Here is a 22,028-nt window from a genome sequence, read left to right as displayed (position 1 = left end):
CTGAGATTCATAATGATCATGTCTGGTTTGTATTAGCAGCAGCTGCTTGAGCAGCTTTTTTATAAGAAGGTATCAGAGCAAATAAAGTAGTTCAGCTGTCACTAAGTATTTAATGCTCATTTATTTCCTTATTCTAACATCAGCTTTGTCATTTCAGTTTATGGAAAGCTACAAGAGGGTGGAGGTCTTCTACATCTTCTTCATACACGGAAAATAAAATAAAATAAATGCAAAATGAAATTCAGCAGTTGGTTTAACATCTACAGTAGAAAGACAGACTGAGAGTTTTAAGAAAGCATGAGAATTATCTTCAGTTTCCTGGTTTTCTGTAGGAATTGGTCACAAACTGTGATTTTTAATTATTATTATAATTATTATTAATTATTTAATATTTCTAAGTTGATGAAACACAAACAGTCACAAGTGTTTGTGTCTTTACTCAAAACACCCTTTAAACATACAGAGTGATGGAGGAGAGAGTAAATAAAACAGTGTTGTAATAAGACAGTAAACCTTTGGCTGCAATAACCTCAGTCAAGCTGCAGATTAGACCTGCACAAGGAGGAACTTTGGATCATTCTTTCTCACAGGTCTGCTTCAGATCTGGACTGGACCACTTCCAGAGGTGGAGTCATTCTAGTAGAATGACTTCTGCATCATCCAGGTTCCTCTAAGCTTCAGTTTATATACAGCCACCCTAACATCATCCTGATAAACTTTAAATTTGTTTTCCACTCCACTGCCCCAGACCAGCATGCTCCCTCCACCACACTGCTGTGTTGATGTTCACACCCACCCCATTCTCATTTCATTGATTGAACTCCAGGTTTGCTAACATGTGACTCCAGTTGAAGTTAAGTGGCATCAGAAGTGGTTCACTTACTTTTTCCACCATTCCTCTGTAGGTTTAATGTTTGTGTTCAATAAAGACACGAAGGATGATAATTGTTTGTGTTTTTATCTGCTGACAAACATTGTGTTGGTTGATATTGACAACATATTTAGAGAGAAAATTAGGAAAATCAAAAAAGTTACTATTTCTATTACTTTTTCTTGCAACTGTGCAGTGTACACACAGTATGAATGTATGCAATTCTGCTGTCTGATGTTGGAGTGCAATAACAAATATCAGGGGGTCATTTTCTTTTTCTCCTTTTGGTTTTATGTGTTTTTAACTCTTCCTAACGACCTCTTTGGGTGCTACAGCTACAGAGAATCACTGTTTTTAAAAAGCATGCTGATGTACTGATTAACCTGTTGGAACAAACTTTGTTTTGAATTTAAAATACCTGAACCAACATGTACATGACAGGAATTTGAACTAAAGACATTTTCCATCATAGCATTTAACGTGTTGATGAACAGAGTTGAGTTTTTTTTTTAGCAATATGTTTATTTTTTTACATCTAGAATGTGATTTCTCAGATTTCTCACACATTTTTGTGACTATATTAAAGATCTCAAATGCAATATTTCCTCAGTGTGGTATTTGTATGTATAGTTAAGATCTTTATACTTCCTCCACCAGTTTCTCAGAAGCAAAAAGACAAACATTAAAAAAGCACCTCATCCATTTTTCACAACACTCTACTTAGTGTCAGCGAACACTAGAGGGAGCCACACAACAACACAACATTTGCTGAGGAAATGACATTCTGATATTTTCATTCATCAACATTTTATCTGCAGAGAAAAAAATTTAGTACAGATCATTTTGGAGAGAGTAGTCATCATCAAAATGTTCCCATTAACAGATCAAACATGGAGCAGTGAACAGGTCTGATCAACTTCTGCAGCTCTGGCTCCAAAAGACAGGAGCTGCAGACATTGAGCAGACAGTAGGTAAAAGTCACAAATAAAAAAAAATAAAGTCCAGATACTGCAGTTATTTGCTTTGCAAAGTCTTCACAGTGGTAAAGGTTAAGGTCTGGACTCTGTGATGGCCAATCCATGTTTGACAATGATGTGTCATGCTTCATGAACCACTCCAACCAAATGAATTCTGACATTGTTAACTTGGAATATGCCTGTGACATCAGGGAATAAAACAGTCCATTGATGAAATAACCTGGTCATATAGTATATTCATGTAGTCAGCTGGCCTCATTTTTTGGACACATAACGTTGCTGAACCTAGACCTGACCAACTGCAGCAACCCCAGAGCATAAAACTGCCCACAAATACTTGTACAGTAGGTATTATAATGATAGGTGCATCACTTCACCCAACTCTCTTCTTACCCTGATGCTACTGGAAGTCATAATAAAGTGCAGTTATAATATGATATTATATATACTAATGTATATATAATATCATATTATGTAGTCTTTTTAATTGCTTTGACCAAACCATTTATCTCAATGAGGAAACACTAAATAAGTACAAGTATAAGTTGTCAGCAGCACAAACTTCAACCTACAGATCAGTTGCACAGTTAAATCAACACCTCTAAAACCTTTTTCTGAAAGACCTGGGATTTAATGCAGAATTGTTGCATCAGCTGTGTGTATGAATTAGCTACTGAAACTCATTTACTCTATGACAAGATATGAATACATCCATACACTATGCATATTGTTAATAAATGTTCCTTATATACTATTTAATAAAACATGTCTCCAGTCCTTGTTTATTACCTACACGTTTATCTTTATCTCATATTTACATATAAAGTCATGTGAAGGGAGTCAACAAACCTCAGGGACATGTGCTCGTATGAGTCTGTTTTTGTTCATGTCAGTGAAGATTCTCAGTCGTCCAGGTGAAGTTATCTGGAAGCTGAGTCATAGCAACTGTACTTACTTTAATAAGTTGAAACGTTTCGCTACTCATCCAAGTAGCTTCTTCAGTCTGAAGATAGTTGGTTAGAGGCCACAAATTTATGCTCCAGGACTGGTTTCACTCCACCCCTTGGCTGAACAGGCTCCTTAGGTGAAACAAAAGATGGGTGGGGGGGGGGGGGGGGGGGGGGGGGGGGGTGAAGGATGTAATGGTCACACCTCTGCCCAAGCCCTTCTCCAATGTACAGTTCAGAACATTCTTCACTGCATTGGGCCGCATACACTATATTGTTCATCTTGTGTTTTGGAGTCTGTTCTGTTCTGTTTCTGTTCATGTGACTGTGCGTAAAAACCAGGTTTCTGTGTCGGTATCTGCTCACGGCAGTTTACCTGCTTTATTACAGATCTGTCTGAATTCAACCACTGAACACGGCTCTACTGTCATTTACAACGACAGTAAAATGTCAGATTGCAGCTGAGAATGAATTTATTGAATATACTGTGTTTACTTCACGAACAGTGAAGTGAAATAAACTGAAAGTGAGATAAAGGTTTACAAAAAGGTTTTAGCAGTGGAGGAAATGACACTTTACTGATTCTTTACAGGCAATAAAACAAGCAGAAGAACTTATTTCTTTCAACTTAATAATGAAACTAATCTACATTTACATGTGATGGCGTCAGAAAAACCTAAATGGCTCAAACACTCTGCTTCCAGTAACTTTTATTCGCTATTTTTACTGGGAAAAACGCAGTGTATATTCATTTTTTACAGCTTATGACACTCGATCCCGATGTGGGCGCTTTAGACAAATTGCGTAGGGTCTTTAACAGTGTGTGCGCGCTGCCGCAGACATTCACTGGTATTTTCACGGCACCTGTCATTTCAGTCGAGGACGTTACCGGGCTGGTAGTCTGAAGTACCGGGAGAGGTGAGCTCCAAATAACTAAATTATCTCTTTTGCTTATTATTATTATTATTTTTTATAGTGAACTCTCTGTTCTGTTTCTCTTCTTGTTCCAAGTGTGAACTCGCACCAGTTAATCTCAGGATCTTTGGTCTGTGTTGTTGGAACAGGACTGAGTACAGAACAGAACAGAAAGTTATAATCAGCAAAAATGTGACATGAGGAAAATGTATTGATTTTGTTAAGTCAGTTGTGATGAAATCAGTCTGTTTGTTGACTCACATGAAAAGAGAGCTGACTTAGGATAAGATTTCAGAGTTTATCATAATGTGATTTTTACCTTGGAGAACTTGTTCTACTGCACACATATCAACACGACCGTGACAGCTGATGGACTGAGTTCAGCTACTGTACAGCTCAGTCACAACTACTGGTTTAAATGTTTAAATATTTTGAAGTGTGTGACATGTTCAGAGAGGAGTGAGACTGGTTTCATCAAAACTAACTAGAATATAAGTAGGAAAGTAATCTATTACTTGTTTCACTGCTTTATTTTCAGACCTGCATGATGCATTATCAGAAGAACCGCCAACTTTTTAAATGTGAAGTCATTGTCTTCAGTGCACTTCTCTTCAACTTGTGCAGAGGTAAATTCAAGGAGCTACAGAAGAAGTATAGAGTAACAATAGTGACTCGAGTGTAGTTTTGATGTGTGTTAAGGCAAATATTTCTGTGCTGTAAGACAGAACAGGCTTAACTGAGTTACTCGAGTAAAAACCGAGTTGAGTAACACTCTTCAAAACAGGAAGCAAAAGTGTAGAAAAAAAGAAGACATGCAATAACCAACTCACTGATAGTAGAACTGCCACTCACAGTGGCTACTATCAGTGGGTTGGCACACCCTCGGATGTTTTATCCTTTTATTGACATTATAAATCAATCATGGTCAATAAAAGTTAATGACTTGGACAAAAAAATATTAGAAAAAACAGGTGAAAGTGAAAACAGGTTTCTAAAAAGTAATGTAAATTAAATAAAAATATGTCTAATGCAGTAATATTCACTCCCTTTAAAATGACCTAATCGAACAGAGGTCCTGATATTTGGTGCTAGTAGTCCCACAATGAGTGAAATGTGGATCACGTGAGTGCAGTGAATGTGTCTGAAATGATTGCAGTATAAAGAAAGTTATGCCTGACGGTCCAGTCACTGGTTATTCAGTATTCCTGGCTACCATTAGACCATGAAGACAAAAAAACAAAAACAAAAAGAAAACACTCCCCGCAACTCAGAGAACAGGTCATTGAAAAGCATCAGTCAGGAGATGGATACCAAAAAAATCCCTAAGCCACTGAACATCCCCCAGAGTTCAGTGAAATCCATCATCAAGAAATGATAGGAATATGGCACATGAATCTCCCTAGAACAGGCCGTGCACACTTCTGCTCGGGTTCTTTACCCGTAAAATCCTTATGGGAGAGTGGCAAGGAGAAAGCCACTGTTAAAGACAACTCATGTTAAATCACAAATTGAGTTCACCAATAGGCATGTGAAAGACTCCATGATCGGGTGGAAGAGGGTTGTTTGGTCTGATGGGACCAAAATGGTGCTTTTTGTCCGTCAGACAAGACGATATGTTTGATGCACAACACCACAAATACCAGAGTGAGAGTCTCTGACGAGGGAACATATCGATGTTTCATCCCTGCACTTGGTCAAGAGTATTTTGTTGAGCTGATTGTAGGTAAGTGAATAAATATGTTGAATTCTGTAGCTTAACAAGTCTACATGTAGTGAAGTTCATGTATTTATTACTGTCATGGTTCATGAAGGGATCAAAACACAGGTGAACAGGTAGAACGACAACAACTTAACTGAACAGACGATCAAAGAAGAGGAAGAGCAGCCACTGGCAGAGGTGGAAAAAACAGCAGGAACTGATCCACAGACAGATAGTCAAACAAGTTTAATACAAATACATGAATGATTTAATGAGGTTCACATGTACAGACGCAAATCAGTCAGGTTGTTCCTGCTCGTCAGGAAAACTGTGGCCAAAAAGGGCACTGTAGGTATACTGTGTATATTTATGTACTGTATACATGTATTAGTACAATATAAATATGAAGGAGTTTTTAAATCACACTCTAGTTGTGGTGAAGTGTCACATTACATTGAAATGTTAGTGTTAAATAGTCCAAAATGCTTTGTAAAACAAATAATTACTATTAAATGTAACTAATAACATAAATCAGATGAATAAATGAAAATGCTTCGTCCACAAGTCACTGGGATTTGTTTCCTCTCCTGCCACCAGGTTCTGTCTCTACACCGTCCATAGAGGTTATTTCAGATATTGGTGGAAGACTGGTTCTACAGTGTGAGTCTAAAGGCTGGTATCCAGAGCCTGAGCTGTTGTGGCTGGACGCTGAGGGAAAGATCCTCTCTGCTGGACCTACAGAGACAGTCAGAGGTCCTGATGACCTCTATACTGTCAGTAGCAGAGTGACTGTGGAGAAGAGACACAGCAACAACATCATCTGTAGAGTCCAACAGAGCAACATCAACCAGACCAGAGAGACACGGATAGTTGTTAAATGTAAAAATAACAAATACAATGTCTTATTGAGTTGTACATTTCATTATTCCATCTATGTTTCAGTTTGAAATATAAATATCATGTTTTATCATTTCAGTTTATTTCACCTCAGATCCAGACTTTACTACTCTTCTCATCATCGCTGCTGTTTGCATTACTTTGATTTTCATATGGTAAAACTGATACGTTAAGCATTCGAATGTGTTGCAGGTTTTCCCAAATCTGTTTTATTTAACATTATTTATGCATATTTAAACATGCACTCATGTTCCTTCTTGCATTACTCCTGTCTGCTGAGATTCATAATGATAATGATGTTTATGCTTGAGCAGCTTTTTTAATAAGAAGGTATCAGAGCAAGTCAAGATTAAGTTAAACTAGTTCAGCTGTAACTAAGTATTTAATGCTCATTTATTTCCTTGTCCTGACATCAGCTTCAATTCTTTGTCATTTCAGTTTGTGGAAAGTCACAAGAGGATGGAGGTCTTCAACATCTTCTTCATTCACTCAAAAGAAAATATTTAAATGTTAAATGAAATTCAACAGTTGGTTTAACATCTACAGTAGAAAGACAGACTGAGAGTTTTAAGAAAACATGAGAACTGTCTTCAGTTTCCTGGTTTTCTTTAGGAATTGGTCACAAATTGTGATCTGAACTTTAGTAATTTTACAAATATGAACATGATATTTCTAAGTTGATGAAACACAAACAGTCACGAGTGTTTGTGTATTTACTCAAAACACCCTTAAACATACAGAGCGATGGAGGAGAGAGTAAATAAAACAGTGACAGTAAACCTTTGGCTGCAATAACCTCAGTCAAGCTCGTCTTGTAATTGCTTTGATCAAACCATTTATCTCAATGAGGACAAGTACGAGTTGTCAGCAGCACAAACTCAAACCTCCAAATCAGATAAATCAACACCTCTAAAACCTTTGTCTGAGATGGGATTTAATGCAGGAACAGCTGTGTGTGAATTAGCTGCTGATCTCTATGAGACATGCATACACCCATAAACTATTTACATTGGTAATAAATCTTCCTTTTATACTGTTTAATAAAACACGTCTCCAGTCCTTGTTTGTGACCTACACGTTTATCTACACGTTTCTGTTCATGTGACTGTGCGTAAAAACCAGGTTTCTGTGTCGGTATCTGCTCACAGTAGTTTACCTGCTTTATTACAGGTCTGTCTGAATTCAACCACTGAACACGGCTCTTCTGTCATTTATGACGACAGTAAAATGTCAGATTGCAGCTGAGAATGAATTTATTGAATATACTGTGTTTACTTCACGAACAGTGAAGTGAAATAAACTGAAAGTTAGTTACCAAAAAGGTTTTAGCAGTGGAGGAAATTACACTTTACTGATTCTTTACAGGCAGTAAAACAAGCAGAAGAACTTATTTCTTTCAACTTAATAATGAAACTAATCTACATTTACATGTGATGGCGTCAGAAAAACCTAAATGGCTCAAACACTCTGCTTCCATTAACTTTTATTCGCTATTTTTACTGGGAAAAACGCAGTGTATAATCATTTTTTACAGCTTATGACACTCGATCCCGATGTGGGCGCTTTAGACAAATTGCGTAGGGTCTTTAACAGTGTGTGCGCGCTGCCGCAGACATTCACTGGTATTTTCACGGCACCTGTCATTTCAGTCGAGGACGTTACCGGGCTGGTAGTCTGAAGTACCGGGAGAGGTGAGCTCCAAATAACTAAATAATCTCTTTTACTCATTATTATTATTATTATTTTTTATAGTGAACTCTCTGTTCTGTTTCTCTTCTTGTTCCAAGTGTGAACTCGCACCAGTTAATCTCAGGATCTTTGGTCTGTGTTGTTGGAACAGGACTGAGTACAGAACAGAACAGAAAGTTATAATCAGCAAAAATGTGACATGAGAAAATTTATGGAGGATTTGTTGAGTCAGTTGTGATGAAATCAGTCTGTTTGTTGACTCGCATCAATAGAGAAAGGACTTAGGATAAGATTTCATTTTATCATATATATATATATATATATATATATATATATGTGTTTGTGTGTGTGTGTGTGTGTGTGTGTTTGTGTGTGTGTGTACATTATATAATGTGATTTTTACCTTGGAGAACTTGTTCGACTACACAAATACCAACACGACCTTGACAGCTGATGGACTGAGTTCAGCTACTGTACAGCTCAGTCACATCTACTGGTTTGAATGAGTAAATATTTTGAAATGTGTGACATGTTCAGAGAGGAGTGAGACTGGATTTATCAAAACTAACTAGTATATAAGTAGGAAAGTAATCTATTACTTGTTTTTCTTGCTTTATTTTTAGACCTGCATGATGCATTATCAGAAGAACGGCCGGCTCTTTAAATGTGGAGTCACTGTCTTCAGTGCACTTCTCTTCATCTTGTGCAGAGGTAAATTCATGGAGGTACAGAAGAAGTACGTAGTGTAACAATAATGACTCGAGAGTAGTTTTAAGGCCAATCATTACTGTACTGTGAGACAGAACAGGCTTAACTGAGTAAATTGAATAAGAATTGAGTAGAGTGACACCATTCAAAACAGATAGGAAAAAAGAAGACGTGTATTAACCAACGCACTGATAGTAAAACTGCTCAGTGTAAACATTTAACTGCTTAGAATAGCATTGCCACTTACAGTGCCTATAAAATGTGTTCACACCTTTTGGATGGCTTATGCTTTTATTGACATTATTAATAAGTCCTGGTCAATAAAAGTCGATGATGTTGACCAAAAAATGACAGAAAGTCTCATCAGCACCAAAATGCTGCTTTTTGTTCATCAGACAAGACGCTTTGTTTGATGCACACCAATCACTGCACATCACCACAAACACACCATCTCCACTGTGAAAGACGGTGGTGGCAGCATCATGCTGTGGGGATGTTTCTTGTCAGCTGCGCCTGGGAGGCTTGTTAAAGTAGAGGGTAAGATGAATGCAAATAAACAATCCTGGAGGACAATCTCATTCAGTCGATAAGACAAATACGGCTTAGGGGGAGGTGATTTGTTTTCCAGCAAAACAACAACCTGAAGCATACAGCGAAAGTTACACAGAAATGGTTTACAGATCGATTTTTTTTATCAAAGTCGCTAACATTTATTGACCATGATTGATTTATAATGTGAATAAAAGGATGAAACATACAAGGTGGGGGAATACTTTTTATAGGTACTGCATTTTCTCAAACATGTTTTTTGTTTGGCAAACAGAGCCTTGCAAGTTATTACTGAATTAAAATACAGATGTATTACTTCACAGGTGAGACTCAGGTTGGTCCGACTCAGCAAATAGTGGCAACAGTTGGTGAATCAGCTGTTTTACCGTGTTACCTGGAAACTCCTGTGGATGCTACAGACATGATCGTGGACTGGAGAAGACCTGACCTGAGCCCAGGCTTCATCCACATGTGGAGAAACAATAAAGAGATCTTGAAGGATTTCAAACAGCCGTCGTACACGGGAAGAACATCACTGTTGATCAACAAACTGAAGCACGGAGACGTCTCACTGAAACTGTCCAGAGTGAGACTCTCTGACGAGGGAACATATCGATGTTTCATCCCTGCACTTGGTGAAGAGTCATTTGTTGAGCTGATTGTAGGTAAGTGGATAAATATGTAGTATTCTGTAACTATACAAGTCTACATGTGGTTAAGTTCATGTATTTATTACTGTGATGGATCATGAAGGGATCAAAACACAGGTGAACAGGTAGAACGACAACAACTTAACTGAACAGACGATCAAAGAAGACGAAGAGCAGCCACAGGCAGAGGTGGAAACAACAGCAGGAACTGATCCACAGACAGATAGTCAAACAAGTTTAATACAAATAGACAAATGATTTAATGAGGTTCACATGTACACAAATCAGTCAGGTCGTTCCTGCTCGTCAGGAAAACTGTGGCCAAAAAGGGCACGATTGTATACTGTGTATATTTATGTACTGTATAAATGTATTAGTACAGTATAAATATGAAGGAGTACAGGAGTTTTTAAATCACACTCTAGTTGTGGTGAAGTGTCACATTACATTGAAATGTTAGTGTTAAATAGTCCAAAATACTTTGTAAAATAAATAATTACTCTTAAATGTTACTGATAACATAAAAATCTAGCCATAGGGGTTGCATTCCAGTGACTTCTGTGCCGGTCCCAAGCCCGGATAAATAGAGAGGGTTGCGTCAGGAAGGGCATCCGGCGTAAAAATTGCCAAAATAACCATGCGAATCATTCACAAGACTTCATACCGGATCGGTCGAGGCCCGGGTTAACAACGACCGCCACCGATGCTGTTAACCTACAGGGAGCCGGTGGAAATTTGACTACTGTTGGTCGAAGAAAGAGGGGAGGCAGAAGGGTTCGTGGTCAGAGAGAGAAGGGAAAAGGCAGGAACATAGATTTGAGAATAGGGACTCTTAACGTTGGTACGATGACAGGGAAAGGCAGAGAGCTGGCAGACATGATGGAGAGAAGGAAGGTAGATGTTCTGTGTGTGCAGGAGACAAGGTGGAAGGGCAGCAAGGCACGTAGTATCGGAGGAGGATACAAACTGTTCTACCATGGTGTTGATAGGAAGAGAAACGGGGTAGGAGTGATGCTGAAGGGGGAGTTTGTGAACAATGTCCTAGAGGTGAAAAGAGTCTCAGACAGGGTGATGAGCATATAGCTAGAAATTGAAGGGGTGATGATGAATGTAGTCAGTGGGTATGCTCCACAAGTTGGCTGTGAGTTAGAAGAGAAGGAGAGATTCTGGAGTGAGTTTGATGAGGTCATAGAGAGTATCCCCAGAGGAGAGAGAGTTGTTGTTGGAGCAGACCTCAATGGACATGTTGGTGAGGGCAACAGAGGTGATGAGGAGGTGATGGGCAGGTTTGGTGTGAAGGAAAGGAATCTGGAAGGACAGATGGTGGTGGACTTTGCTAAGAGGATGGAAATGGCTGTAGTAAACACTTACTTCCAGAAGCGAGAGGAACATAGAGTGACATACAGAAGTGGAGGTAGGAGTACACAGGTGGACTACATCCTATGTAGACGAGGTCATTTGAGAGAGGTTAGTGACTGCAAAGTGGTGGTAGGAGAGAGTGTAGCCAGACAGCACCGCATGGTGGTGTGTAAGATGACTCTGGAGGTCAGGAAGAAGAAGAGAGGGAAGTCAGAGAAGAAGACCAAGTGGTGGAAGCTAAAGAATGAAGAAACTTGTGAGGAATTCAGGCAGAAGTTGAGACAGGTTCTGGGTGGTCAGGATGAGCTTCCAGATGACTGGGAAACCACAGCAGAAGTTATCAGGGAAACAGGTAGGAAGGTGCTAGGTGTGTCATCTGGAAAGAGGAAAGAAGGTAAAGACACTTGGTGGAATGAGGAAGTACAGGAATGCGTCCAGAGGAAGAAGTTAGCTAGAAGGAAGTGTGATGTAGAAAGGACTGAGGAAAGTAGACAGGAGTACAAGGAAGCACAGCGTAGAGTGAAGAGGGAGGTGGCAAAGGCCAAACAGAAAGCTTACGATGAGCTGTATGACAGGTTAGACACAAAGGAAGGAGAGAAGGACTTGTACAGGCTAGCCAGACAGAGAGATAGAGATGGGAAGGATGTGCAACAGGTAAGGGTGATTAAGGACAGAGATGGAAAGGTGCTAACAACCCAGGAGAGTGTGCAGAAAAGATGGAAGGAGTATTTTGAGGATCTGATGAATGAGGAAAATGATAGGGAAAGAAGAGAGGAAGATGTTGATGTTGTGGAGCAGGAAATAGAAGAGATTGGAAAGGATGAGGTTAGGAAGGCTCTGAAAAGGATGAAGAGTGGAAAGGGTGTTGGTCCTGATGACATACCTGTGGAGGTGTGGAAGTGCTTAGGAGAGACAGCAGTGGAGTTTCTAACGAGTTTGTTCAATAGGATTCTAGAGAGTGAGAAGATGCCTGAGGAATGGAGGAGAAGCGTTCTGGTTCCGATCTTTAAGAACAAGGGTGACACGCAGAACTGCAGCAACTACAGAGGAATAAAGTTGATGAGCCACACAATGAAGCTGTGGGAAAGAGTAGTGGAAGCCAGGCTTAGGAAGAAGGTGGAGATTTGTGAGCAGCAGTATGGTTTCATGCCATTTTTGCTTTGAGAATGTTGATGGAAAAGTACAGAGATGGTCAGAAGGAGCTGCATTGTGTCTTTGTAGATTTAGAGAAGGCGTATGACAGGGTGCCGAGTGAGGAGCTGTGGTACTGTATGAGGTCGTCGGGAGTGGCAGAGAAGTACGTCAGACTAGTTCAGGACATGTATGAGAGAAGTATGATGGTGGTGAGATGTGCTGTAGGTCAGACAGAGGAGTTCAAGGTGGAGGTGGGACTACACCAAGGATCAGCTTTGAGTCCCTTTTTGTTTGCTATGCTGATGGACAGGCTGACAGATGAGGTCAGACAGGAATCTCCCTGGACAATGATGTTTGCGGATGACATTGTAATTTGCAGTGAGAGTAGAGAGCAGGTAGAGGAACAGCTGGAGAGGTGGAGGTTTGCCCTGGAAAGAAGAGGCATGAAGGTCAGTCGTAGTAAGACAGAATACATGTGTCTGAACGAGAGGGATCCAGGTAGAAGCGTTAGGTTACAGGGGGCTGAGGTGAAGAAGGTACAGGAGTTTAAGTACTTGGGGTCAACAGTTCAGTGTGATGGAGAGTGTGGAAAAGAGGTGAAGAGGCGAGTGCAGGCAGGTTGGAGCGGGTGGAGGAAAGTGTCAGGAGTGTTGTGTGACAGAAGAGTGTCAGCAAGACTCAAAGGAAAGGTCTACAAGACAGTGGTGAGACCAGCTCTGCTCTATGGGTTAGAGACGGTAGCAGTGAGAAAGAGACAAGAGGCTGAGATGGAGGTAGCAGAGATGAAGATGTTGAGGTTCTCCTTAGGAGTGACCAGGTTAGACAGAATAAGGAACGAGTACATCAGAGGGACGGCTCACGTTGCCTGTGTTAGCGACAAAGTCAGAGAGGCCAGACTGAGATGGTTTGGACATGTTCAGAGGAGGGATAGTGAATATATTGGTAGAAGGATGTTGGAGATGGAGCTGCCAGGCAGGAGGACAAGAGGACGGCCAAAGAGGAGATATATGGATGTCTTAACAGAGGACATGAGGTTGGCTAATGTTAGGGTAGAAGATGCCCATGATAGAGTTAGGTGGAGAAGGATGATTCGCTGTGGCGACCCCTGATGGGAAAAGCCGAAAGAGAAGAAGACGTTAACATAAATCAGATTGTGTATAGATGAAAATGCTCCGTCCACAAGTCACTGGGATTTGTTTCCTCTCCTGCCACCAGGTTCTGTCTCTACACCGTCCATAGAGGTTATTTCAAATACTAGTGGAAGACTGGTTCTACAGTGTGAGTCTAAAGGCTGGTATCCAGAGCCTGAGCTGTTGTGGCTGGACGCTGAGGGAAAGATCCTCTCTGCTGGACCTACAGAGACAGTCAGAGGTCCTGATGACCTCTATACTGTCAGCAGCAGAGTGACTGTGGAGAAGAGACACAGCAACAACATCATCTGTAGAGTCCAACAGAGAAACATCAACCAGACCAGAGAGACACAGATAGTTGTTAAATGTAAAAATAACAAATACAAAGTGTTTTCAGTTCTACATTTAATCTATGTTTAAGTTTGAAATATAAATATCATGTTTTATCATTTCAGTTTATTTCACCTCAGATCCAGACTTTACTACTCTTCTCATCATCGCTGCTGTTTGCATTGGATGTACTTTGATTTTCATATGGTAAAACTGATACGTTAAGCATTCGAATGTGTTGCAGGTTTTCCCAAATCTGTTTTATTTAACATTATTTATGCATATTTAAACATGCACTCATGTTCCTTCTTGCATTACTCCTGTCTGCTGAGATTCATAATGATAATGATGCTTATGCTTGAGCAGTTTTTTTAATAAGAAAGTATCAGAACAAGTCAAGATTAAGTTAAACTAGTTCAGCTGTCACTAAGTATTTAATGCTCATTTATTTCCTTGTTCTAACGTCAGCTTCAATTCTTTGTCATTTCAGTTTGTGGAAAGTCACAAGAGGATGGAGGTCTTCAACATCTTCTTCATACACGGAAAAGAAAAGAAGTAAGATGCAAAGTGAAATTCAGCAGTTGGTTTAACATCTACAGTAGAAAGACAGACTGAGAGTTGCAAGAAAACATGAGAACTATCTTCAGTTTCCTGGTTTTCTGTAGGAATTGGTCACAGACTGTGATCTGAACTTTACTAATGTTACAGATATGAAAATGATATTTCTAAGTTGATGAAACACAAACAGTCACGAGTGTTTGTGTCTTTACTCAAAACACCCTTTAAACATACAGAGTGATGGAAGAGAGACTAAATAAAACAGTGACAGTAAACCTTTGGCTGCAATAACCTCAGTCAAGCTCTTCCTGTAGCTGCGGATTAGACCTGTACAAAGAGGAAATTTGGATCCTCACAGGTCTGCTTCAGATCTGGACTGGACCACTTCCAGAGGAGGAGTCATTCTAGTAGAATGACTTCTGCATCATCCAGGTTCCTCTAAGCTTCAGTTTAAGTACAGCCACCCTGACATCATACTGATAAACTTAGGAATTTATTTTCCACTCCACTGCCCCAGACCATCATGCTCCCTCCACCATACTGCTGTGTTGATGGTTTCATGTCGGTACACCGTTCTCTGATCATGCTATTCTACTCACACACAAACAGAGGAGTTAGTATTGTGCGTCCATCTTGGCTGGGTGCTCACTTCTGTGGAGATTTTTTGTGTTTTTATAAGTCAAGCTCTATACCACACCTCCATCCCAATTCTCATTTCATTGATTGGACTCCAGGTTTGCTAACATCTGACTTCAGTTGAAGTTAAGTGACATCGTAAGGTTCATTTACTCTTTCCACCATACCTCGGTAGGTTTAATGTTTGTGTTCAATAAAGACAAGAAGGATGATTGTTTGTGTTTTCATCTGCTGACAAATATTGTGTTGGTTGATATTCACGACATATTTATGCAGAAGATTGTTCTATTACTTTTTCTTGCAACTGTGCAGTGTACACCAGTATGAATGTATGCAATACTGGTGTCTGATGTCGGGATGCTGTAACAAATATCAGGGGGTCATTTCCATTTCTCCTTTTGGTTTTATATGTTTTTAACTCTTCCTAACGACCTCTTTGGGTGCTACAGCTACAGGAAAACACTGTTTTTAGAAAGTATGCTGATGTACTGATTAACCTGTTGGAACAAACTTTGTTTAGAATTTAAAATACCTGAACCAACATGTACATCACTGGAATTTGAACTAAAGATTTTTTCCATCATAGCATTTAACATGTTGGTGAACAGAGTTGAGTTTTTTAGCAATATGTTTATTTCTTTACATCTAGAATGTGATTTCTCAGATTTCTCACACATTTTTGTAACTATATTAAAGATCTGAAATGCAATATTTCCTCAGTGTGGTATTTGTACTTTCAGTTAAGATCTTAATACTTCCTCCACCACTTTCTCAGGAGCAAAAAGGCAAAACATCAAAAATGAACCTCATCCAATTTTCACAACACTCTACTTAGTGTAAGCGAACACTAGAGGGAGCCACACAACAACACAACATTTGCTAAATAAATATTTTATCTGTAGTGACATCTGACATTCAGATATTTTCATTGTCATTAAATTTTATCTGTAGAGAAAATAATTTAGTACAGATTCTTTTGGAGCCAGCAATTTAAAAAACTTAAACATGACATTATGATATATTTATCTTTGAACCCATGTTCACATAACAGTGGTTTTAGTTTAGTGCTTTTGTTTCACAGTTTTCATCTAACGATTCTGAGCACAGAGATCAGACCATACAATGACACAATAAACACAATCATGTATAAACATGTCAAAGAGCAGAATTTAAGTGCAAAATACAGAAAAACACATTAATTAATTTAGTTAAATAATAAATAAATAAAAGCACACAAATATACTTTCAGCATTTTAGTACTGCTAGGGGATTTTTATTGAAATCCCCTACAAAACACAACTACTTAAATTAGTTTCTAAGAGTGAAAAGTGCAAAGAGGTTGTGACCAAACAAGGAAATTAGCTTTTTTGGACCAATATTCATATAAACAGAGCAACACAGGAAACATTAAACTTGAAACTCGGCTCTAAATCACACTTGCCAGACAACTGGGGCCTCAACCTAAATGTAATGTTTGAGACGCGAGGCGTGAGGAGAGACGACCACAAAACATCCCAACAGAAACCACCCTCCTCTGAATGATGGTTTAATCATTTAAAGTGGGATTTAAATGAGTGATGAACCAGTGTGCTTTGTTCTGGGTTTTAATGTCACCAGCAGAAACTTCTCAGAAACTAATACTTAAGTAGTATGTAAACTGGTCAAATATATAAAACTACACTTTTAGCATCACAAAATGTAAACAAAAGGTGTAACTCTGGTGTTAATAACAGAACATAGACAAAAATGTTCCTGAGTACAGTGGAATTCATACAGTTCAGTAAACACATTTAATTCCTGACCAAATACATGCCGTTTTATTCATATATTAATTTAAAATCAGTCCTATTTTCTCACTAAACCAACCGTAAATAGTCAAAAATAGCTCATTGGAGATGAATGATGAGTCTCTGGTTAAAGGTACATTTTCCTTGCTTTCCCAAATAGCTTATATTGACTTTGTAAGTCTGTGTTTCAACTTGCTATCTGTAAAAACTTAAATAATCCATGAATGAAATGTCTGATGTCGTGGACATCTCCATGATTTACAGTGCACTATTCAGTTAGTTTTGGAAAAGGAGCTTAAAAACAATCATTTAGTGGATAATCCATATCCAATCCAGTTAAACATACAAAAAAATCTCAGTTATCATCCTCCAACATCGTCGGTACTGACGATCACAAGCTATGTGGCTGGATGAATCCAAAACTGAACGAATCCTTTGTCTTATTGTGTCCAGGACATCTCTCTCTGGAGTGAGTAGAGTAGCTGTCATCTCTGGTCCATCTTTAAAATGTCCTCTACTAAACAAAGACTGCTGTAAAATACACTGAGGTTCCACAAAGATTCTTTCCACAGGAAACAGTCAAAGTAAATTTAGTAAATAACGCTGTTCATGTGTAAAAAGCTTATGTAGACATGAGGATTCAGAGACCTCCAAATACTTCAGTTGCCTTTTTCCAGGGGGATCTGTGTTCATCCAGCGTTCGGCACAGCTGCAGACTTCATGAGAGCTGTGGATGAAGAAAACAAATATTACTACTAGACCTTTTACACACATTGACAGCGCTGTTAACACAGCATCCGCTGATCAGACGGCATATGAAGGTTGGCACTAATGATGCATTTACAGTTTTCATTTGACTACATCTATAAAGCAAAGTGCAGTGTTTAAAGATAAAATGCTTGTTTGTTTTAACGTTTTCTAATTAAACTAGGTTGGAGATTGTTTTCAAAATGAGTCTGGGCAACTTCTCTCCAAGAGAAGAAGTCAAAAATAGAAAGACACCTGCTGGGTGAATAAGTTCAGACTACTAGATACAATCATTTGTTTTTGCATGTCAAGAACCTCTTCTGCATTTTTAATCAGTGTGAGGACGTTCTGCTGGAAGCAGCTGCTTAGAGAAAGGTCAGAGTTTGGAAGCTGGCCGAGGAAGCAATATGTATTCTTCTTGTCTGACTTACATTTTGTTCCCTGGAAGTTGTGTTTTAGTAAATATCCACAGGCTCCACCACTCAAGATCAGCACAATACAGACAAGAACAATTGGGATCAGATGGCTCCGACTTGGTCGACCTGCAGAAGAAAATAAAAAAATTTAATAAATGAAAAGGTGAAATCTACTGTTGGCGTTATTCAAAGGATATAATTTGGTTCAGTGTCAGCATTAATAATTTAGCCCACCAGACTGAATGTTTCCTCACCCATAAGGTCCATCTCCTTATTTGGACCTGGAGTTTGTAGATCTGTGAGTCTCAGTTCTGTCTCTGTTGTCCCCATTTTAACATAGTTTGGATCTAGAAAAAAAACAAAATTTAACATGATTAGAACTTAACAGCAACAGACAAAACAGCAGCTTTAAGTTACGTCAACATTACTGCCACTGATTTAGTAAAACTAGAACAGCCAACAGTCAAATCTGAACCAATAAACAACACGTCAACATTTTCACTCACCAACAACAAGTTCGACTATCGCCTGCTTCACTCTGCTTCTCAACTTGGGGATGAAACATCTGTATCTCCCGGTATCAGCAAGCGTCACGTTGCTGATCTTCAGTGATATGTTTCCATGTTTCAGGTCGTCTGTGAACAGACTCGTCCTGCTGACGTACGACGGAAGCTTCATGTCCGTGACTTCTCGTCTGTCCCGGTAGAGGTGGACGTACTCGACCCGGCTCAGCCGGTCGGAGGGATCAGGTTTGAGGTCAGGCTTGGACCACTCCACTGTCAGACCCTCTACATTGAACTGAGGCTCCAGGTGGCAGGGCAGGATGACGTCATCACCTGGGGCAGAGGTTATTGGTTGAAGTGACCCAATCACCTGAGGCTGAACTGGAAGAGCTGGAAAACAGATGGAAAATTAAAACATCTGAAAAGTGCCGCAAGTCTGGAAACTAATCCACCAAGTTTATTCCAACTGTAGCCCAAGCTTCTTTTAACATTACAATGTTTGTACTTTTGCTATTTTTTAATGGTTGTTTTAAAACCAGGGTATCTGTTGTTTTCTTGATTTATTAATTATTTTGGTTAGAATTTTGTTAAATACTCTTGAAACGATGTATTAAAACAATCTTCAGAATAATATCAAGGACAATAAATCCCTCATACAGAGTTGTTTTCATTAGGTTCATATTTGGTAAACTGTGTTTTTAAGAAGGACTTCCCACTGTTTTCCAAAATGAGACTCATTCATTTGAAACTATGAGCAACACTAGCATCACAGTCAACTTGAGCTAGATCATAAAACACCCTGTAGTAGCTGGCGGTTACTTGTTAAGTACTTTTGTTAGTTAACATATACAATATACAGACAATCATATGAAACTACAGTTATACAAACGGGATGTTGAGCACGGTGACAAGTTGAACCTCAAAGCAGCAAGTGGGTAAAATTAGCTAAGCTAATGCTAACTAGCTTAATCATACTGAGCATTAGTAAAGTATTAATGTAACGTTACCTTTAGCCGGAGTCCAGAAGAAAGTGAAGAAGAGGAAAACAGTCACAAGGGAAAGAGTTGAGCTGAAATCTTTAAAATCCACCATAGATGTGAGCATGTTAACAGAGCAGCTGCCTCCGTGAAGTCACTGATCAGACTGACGAGGACTTCCTGGACGACGGTTTAAATACCCGACTCGTGTTGTGTCTCCATGGCAGCGACGTTACGCAATGACGACATTAGCGTTTAACGTGTATGACGTCATTGTTACGTAAAAGTATTTTTAGAGGTATTTCCCCGAATAATGCTTCATTTGACAGTGCCCAGAATTGAACACCAATATTTACGAAACTTTTGTTTTGGAAAAAAAACAAACAAACAAACAAATTTATATATATATATACATATATAAATAATAAAAAAATATATATATATATATAATTATACTCATTATAAACGACACGTTTATCCCATAAGCTTTGAATCTACGATTTTTATGTGTGATATAATGCGTTATTGATTATTGTCTCATAGGGTAGATATTTTCGAATAACACTTAACAGAATTTTAGAAGTAAATGTTTTTGACCCACTGACCCACTGGTGATATACAGTATAAAAAGCCAGACAGCTAAGTTATTAGTTGAACTGGACGACAACTGGTCTGATAGTGACTAGTATTTAAACATGTAAAAAAAAAGAAAGGAAACAGCCATATAGCAACATCAAATTATTAAACACATATCTTTAATATGAAGCTACTCCACCTGTGCACCTTTATACAGACAAACAGCTGTTACCAGGCATAACTAATCAGGAATGAGGTCAGGTATTGTGTGTGACAGTTCATACCTGAACCTTGTCCTACCTATAAGCTCCTCCTCCAGCCTCCAGCCCTGCTCTTTACAACACAAACATTACATAATGGAACAGCTATTCTGGTCTATTATATAAAAACTAAAACTAGAAGATTAAAAAAAAAGCCTTTCCTCAACCTACGCTCTTTGTTGGCTCTTTTTATTAGTGGAGATTTCTAATATAAAACTATTTATAGCTGTGGGAAATACCCGGATGAAAGTCTCAGAAATTAATGTGTTATTAAATAGGACAGAATATATATATATAAATGTAAAAAAAAAAAAGAATGTAAACTGTCACTTTACATTCTTTGCATTTCTTCCACTTGGGGGCAGCTGTGCAACAGTTGGTACAATGGTATCTGTTGTCCATGAGTAAGACACTTTTCTCATCTGAGACTCGTGATTGAAAGCTACATCAGCATCCAGATATTCAAGGGGAAACACGGTAAGGTTAGTTTATAACGACTCATCGCCACCCGTAGTACAGTCAAGTGTTAGGTAAACCTCAAGTGAAACCACTGGGGTTTTTCACTGCATGCTGAGTTGCCCAGAGATAAAAACAAAAATAATAAAGTGAAACTGCTGATGGTGTGGCTGAGTAACACACAACTGAAACTCATGCTGTCAAAGTCAGAGGAGCTGATCGATCTGTGAAATTAGTTCTACTGATTCTACTTTTACCTGTTCATAGATCATTAAGGTGCAAGTTGTTTAGATTTAGTGCCTGGCAATGTTTGAACCTGTACATTATAAATAATCAAACAAATCACAGTGTGTTCAGATATATTCACAGTATGATTAGCGTAGCTCTGTATACAGAGCTCTGATTTAGTTTACCCTGAGGTCAATCTGACTCTGGTTTCCCGCCAAGAGCCACCGTTCAGATTCCATTCATGCCCATTATATTGAAAAAACAACAACAACAACAACAAACAAACAAACAAACAATATCATCTCTATTACATACAGTATTACAGGTGCTAATGACTGTCACTCCCCATAAGGTATCACGGACACAAGGTGTTCATTTGTTCACAGGTATTTATTTTCACGAACTTCAGCATGAAGAAAAGACACATAAAATACATACAAAACAAATTTCTTAAGGGATATAAAAACAAACTATAGAACAATAAATACGAACAACACAAATTTCACTTAAACAATTACTTAAAGCTATAAAATGTCATATTTACATGGATTCAGGATTACGGAGTTTAAGTGAAACACTTTGGTGTCATGTTAACATTTAGCAGCTTCAGCACAAAACAAAACACTAAAACAAAACAAAACAAAACACTAAAACAAAACGTACCTCACTGTCCGCACTATCTCACAGGGAGGAAAATAAACATGGGACCAAACTTTCCGCCATCAAAACCTTCAGAAAGCTCCACAGAGCATCTCAGCTCAGCTCCCATCTTCTAACTAACAACCTCATCCACATGCAGCAGATTGTGTTACACAACAACTCCCTGACAACACGTCGACTGGTTCCGCCTCGACAAACTCCCACACAAGTGCTGTAATGACCTGCTATTAACCATGTACGTTTCTTTAAATTTTCCTTCTTTCATATAGACATTACTTAAATATTTAACCAACAATTACAGATACTTGAACAGTATAACTGATACATGACAGCAGTATACAGAAGTACAATATACAAACTACCTTAACT

General features: G+C 38.8%; 2 protein-coding genes across 2 annotated transcripts; one reads left to right on the top strand and one right to left on the bottom strand.

Moving 5' to 3' along the window:
- Nucleotides 1-3,274: 3,274 nt before the first annotated feature.
- On the top strand, nucleotides 3,275-13,870 carry LOC113168737 (butyrophilin subfamily 1 member A1-like; the record flags this gene model as incomplete). The annotated part of the gene is made up of 6 exons (XM_026369773.2): nucleotides 3,275-3,713; nucleotides 4,249-4,336; nucleotides 5,314-5,433; nucleotides 6,007-6,288; nucleotides 9,576-9,917; nucleotides 13,611-13,870. Coding segments are annotated over exons 2-6 (1,086 nt in total), but the record flags the coding sequence as incomplete, so codon positions are not given.
- Nucleotides 13,871-17,518: 3,648 nt separating this feature from the next.
- Nucleotides 17,519-19,641, bottom strand: LOC113168734 (myelin-oligodendrocyte glycoprotein-like). Its single transcript, XM_026369769.1, has 5 exons — nucleotides 19,510-19,641; nucleotides 18,506-18,892; nucleotides 18,254-18,346; nucleotides 18,015-18,125; nucleotides 17,519-17,563 (listed from the first exon to the last, which is right to left on the bottom strand). Exons 1-5 carry the CDS (start codon nucleotides 19,604-19,606, stop codon nucleotides 17,526-17,528), a joined length of 726 nt encoding a protein of 241 aa, XP_026225554.1. The 5' UTR covers nucleotides 19,607-19,641; the 3' UTR covers nucleotides 17,519-17,525.
- Nucleotides 19,642-22,028: the final 2,387 nt, after the last annotated feature.

This window comes from Anabas testudineus, chromosome 18 (genome assembly GCF_900324465.2).
Source record: "Anabas testudineus chromosome 18, fAnaTes1.2, whole genome shotgun sequence".
NCBI lineage: Eukaryota > Metazoa > Chordata > Actinopteri > Anabantiformes > Anabantidae > Anabas > Anabas testudineus.
Note: the sequence above shows the minus strand (reverse complement) of the source record. Positions and strands in the feature narration are given on the sequence as shown.